Here is a 2,940-nt window from a genome sequence, read left to right as displayed (position 1 = left end):
TCAAATCCCCCAGAACGTCTCTTGCTAATAAGTGCAGTTATATTGACACAGATATGGATAACTCTGCTGTAGAAAAGCCACATAACTTTTGAAACTGCATATAACTGTCGATATAGATGCACTATGTGGATATAGCCTGGCATCAATTACATGCCTCAACCACTGTGGTAGAATCTATCCAGGAGCTGGAAGATGATGCACATTGACATACATTGGCCATTATTCGAGGAAATGCATGCAATGTTTCAAGCTAAAAATTGATTAAATGCAAATAATGAGAGCGAGCTCTGCAAGCAAAATACAGGCACAAACAAAAGCTGCTCATTAGATAGGCATTAGACCAGTAGCGTGGGAACTTGCACTTCATCAGATTGATGTGTAGCAGCTAAGATCTATTTCCACAGTGAGTAGCTATCTTCAGTAGTTCAACATTTTCACAGGGTTGGCAAGCTCACAGGTCTTGGCACAAAAAACTGGTCTGCATTACACTTTCTCAAACCACTTGGTCAAATATGAGAGAGGCTGCAGGAACTGAAAGCACTCAGAAAAATCTTACACTCTTGTTTGCAAGGGACAGAATGACAGATACATATATGAAATACACCATCTAATCTTAAACGTGATCGATGGTACTTGCAAATAACCAAAATGTAAAATTGGACCAAAAACAAATTCATCAGTTCTTGAGGAGCCCTAAATGAACAAGAGCATGCTTCAGAAATGATTGATAACTGCAATTTACAGCCCTTCTTTTCCGAACACCATATTATTCCCTCGTACATCCTTGATTCACAACCTGTCAAAATGGAACGAACAAAACTCATCCACAATCATACAAGAAGCAATTTGATGTTACAGAACTCAAAAGAATTACACAGTTCAAAAGTCAAGTCATAAGAGTCAAGACAGCCTACTCAGCATGGGATTCTTTGGACCACTCAATCCAAACTCACAACAGCTCAATGAGATCACATCACACCGATGAAAATTACTTTGTGATTGTATGGGATGGACCTGCTATTGCCAGCTTGGAAAGCAATTGCTGATTGAGGAGGAGATGAAGACATTATACATAAGTATGACTCGCACCACATTGTATACAACCTGTTGTTTGGCAATGCTATTTAATGAAATCAGACTGATGGCTGGCCATCCAAAATAACTCAGCCAGCATTTCATTCTGAATCGGGCAACACGCTGTTTCATGTTGGCACATGTTCTGTCCTGAAATCATGATCATCCACATCTGCAGCTCAGTGTGCCATCAAGACTTGACAGTTTAACAGTGCGGGCTTGTCAGATCGGGGTGCTGGGTGCCCCCACTGATTCATGCTCATCCAACCAGTACAAATCTGCATCTGACTGTTGTACGGAAAGTGACCAGATCCTCTATGACGCAGCAACCCAAATCAGCACATCCGGCCACACAACGATGGCAGCTCACCTCTTGAGTCACATAAAAATTGAAGCGGGTCTTAAACCCTGAGTTTATGTAAGTAGATCAGACGTTGCGAAGACACTAGCATCTGCCCACCTGTGTCCTCCAAGATAACACTCCCATCATCCCCGTCATCCATTTTCAAAAATCTGAAACCTGCTAAAGCAACTGTACAAGGGATGGACTGTAAGCACATGATCGATCACATATTGTGGTGGATGGTATACCGAATACTCAGAGGATTCCTAGCCAGGGGGATAAGCTCCGAGAGTGGTGTCGAGATGGGAGTGGTTTGAGGGGTGGGGAGAGGGGATGACCTGCACATGGGACAAGAGGCATGAAGCCTGAGCCACGCGTCGATGCACACGGCATGGAAGACATGGCGGCAATCAGGCAGAAGCCGCAGGATTTCACGATCCTTGTAATCTGCCAAGCAGATGGAGCAGGATGTGTCCTGTGGAGGAGGAAGGGCCTGCTTCTCACTGTACACAATCTTCGGGTACGTCTCCAAGGTAGCCTGATCGAGGCCGCCAATAGACCATTCAGCCGGGTTCGCCCTGTCATCCATCAAGACGCGCTGGACGGTGGTGCGGCCAACGCCTGCTCCATCGCTACCTCCAGTGCCGATGCTCCTGCTGGACTGCTGCTGGATGCCCCTGCCATGGAGCCTGACACAGACATAGGAGGCTAGCATGATGGTGGAGATAAGGACCAGGATGCCGACCGCGATGGCGATGCCATAGCCGAGGCCGACCTTGTTGATGTTGTCTGCGGCGAGCAGGCTCGAGGTTGCAGTGCTGTTGGCACTCATGTTGGGCACACCCAAAAAGTCTCATGCCCTCGGTAAAGGATCTTAATCTGCAGAAGAGACGACAGCAAACACGCGGAGGGGTTGAAATAGGAGGAAGAAGCTTGTGTGGGCATAACCCTGTCTGTCTGCCTGCCTGTCTGTCCGTCTGTCTCTCTCTAGCCTAGTAATAGAAGAGGGGGGTGTTGGTTGGAAAGAGGAAGTGAAAGGGAGATGACAAAAAGGGGGTTGAGCCAACCATTGAAGATCGAGAGAGAGGGTCCGTGAACAGACAGGCAAGAAATCCAGGAGAGAGAGAGAGAGAGAGAGAGAGAGAGAGAGAGGGAGGGAAGGAGAAGGAAAAGAGCCAGGAGAAGGAGGAGAGCGCGGCCTTCTTCGATCACCATCATTGGGATCTTGTGGGCGGTCGCCCGCCACCAAAAGAGCCCCAAACAGAGAGACTCTGTGCACGCGCACACTCATGTGCGCATGCATCTGTTTAGGATGTATATGAGCTGGTTGCACACCAAGTGTAGCCATGCATTGCCTACTTATACACTCGAGTCACGAATATCCAGAAGTATAGCCGTGCATTGCCAAGTTACACACTTGATTGACTCGCATATCGACCTTGCTCGGTGCATCGATGTGCACTTTCCGACACTAGGTGCAAACATGGGTGCAATACCTTTACACACCAAGAGGACACACTTTG

The 2,940-nt window shown here is 47.3% G+C and overlaps 1 protein-coding gene across 2 annotated transcripts; it reads right to left on the bottom strand.

The window, feature by feature from the left end:
• Positions 1-314: 314 nt before the first annotated feature.
• Positions 315-2,578, bottom strand: LOC148036529 (putative RING-H2 finger protein ATL69). 2 transcript variants are annotated; one of them, XM_087678517.1, is made up of 2 exons: positions 915-2,578; positions 315-796 (listed from the first exon to the last, which is right to left on the bottom strand). In XM_087678517.1, the coding sequence occupies exon 1, from the start codon at positions 2,247-2,249 to the stop codon at positions 1,641-1,643; it is 609 nt and encodes a 202-aa protein (XP_087534643.1). In that variant the 5' UTR covers positions 2,250-2,578; the 3' UTR covers positions 315-796; positions 915-1,640. The 2 variants fall into 2 exon arrangements, with proteins under 2 accessions (XP_087534643.1, XP_087534644.1); XM_087678518.1 differs by having other exon boundaries at positions 316-796; positions 1,015-2,578.
• Between the last annotated feature and the right edge of the window lie 362 nt (positions 2,579-2,940).

Source organism: Lygodium microphyllum, chromosome 5 (genome assembly GCF_053477565.2).
Source record: "Lygodium microphyllum isolate KBCC chromosome 5, Lygodium_microphyllum_v1.1.10, whole genome shotgun sequence".
NCBI lineage: Eukaryota > Viridiplantae > Streptophyta > Polypodiopsida > Schizaeales > Lygodiaceae > Lygodium > Lygodium microphyllum.
Note: the sequence above shows the minus strand (reverse complement) of the source record. Positions and strands in the feature narration are given on the sequence as shown.

What these genes read in the sequence shown, in the direction of transcription:
- LOC148036529 (XM_087678517.1), bottom strand. Translation starts at nt 2,249, where the DNA reads ATGAGTGCCAACAGCACTGCAACCTCGAGCCTGCTCGCCGCAGACAAC.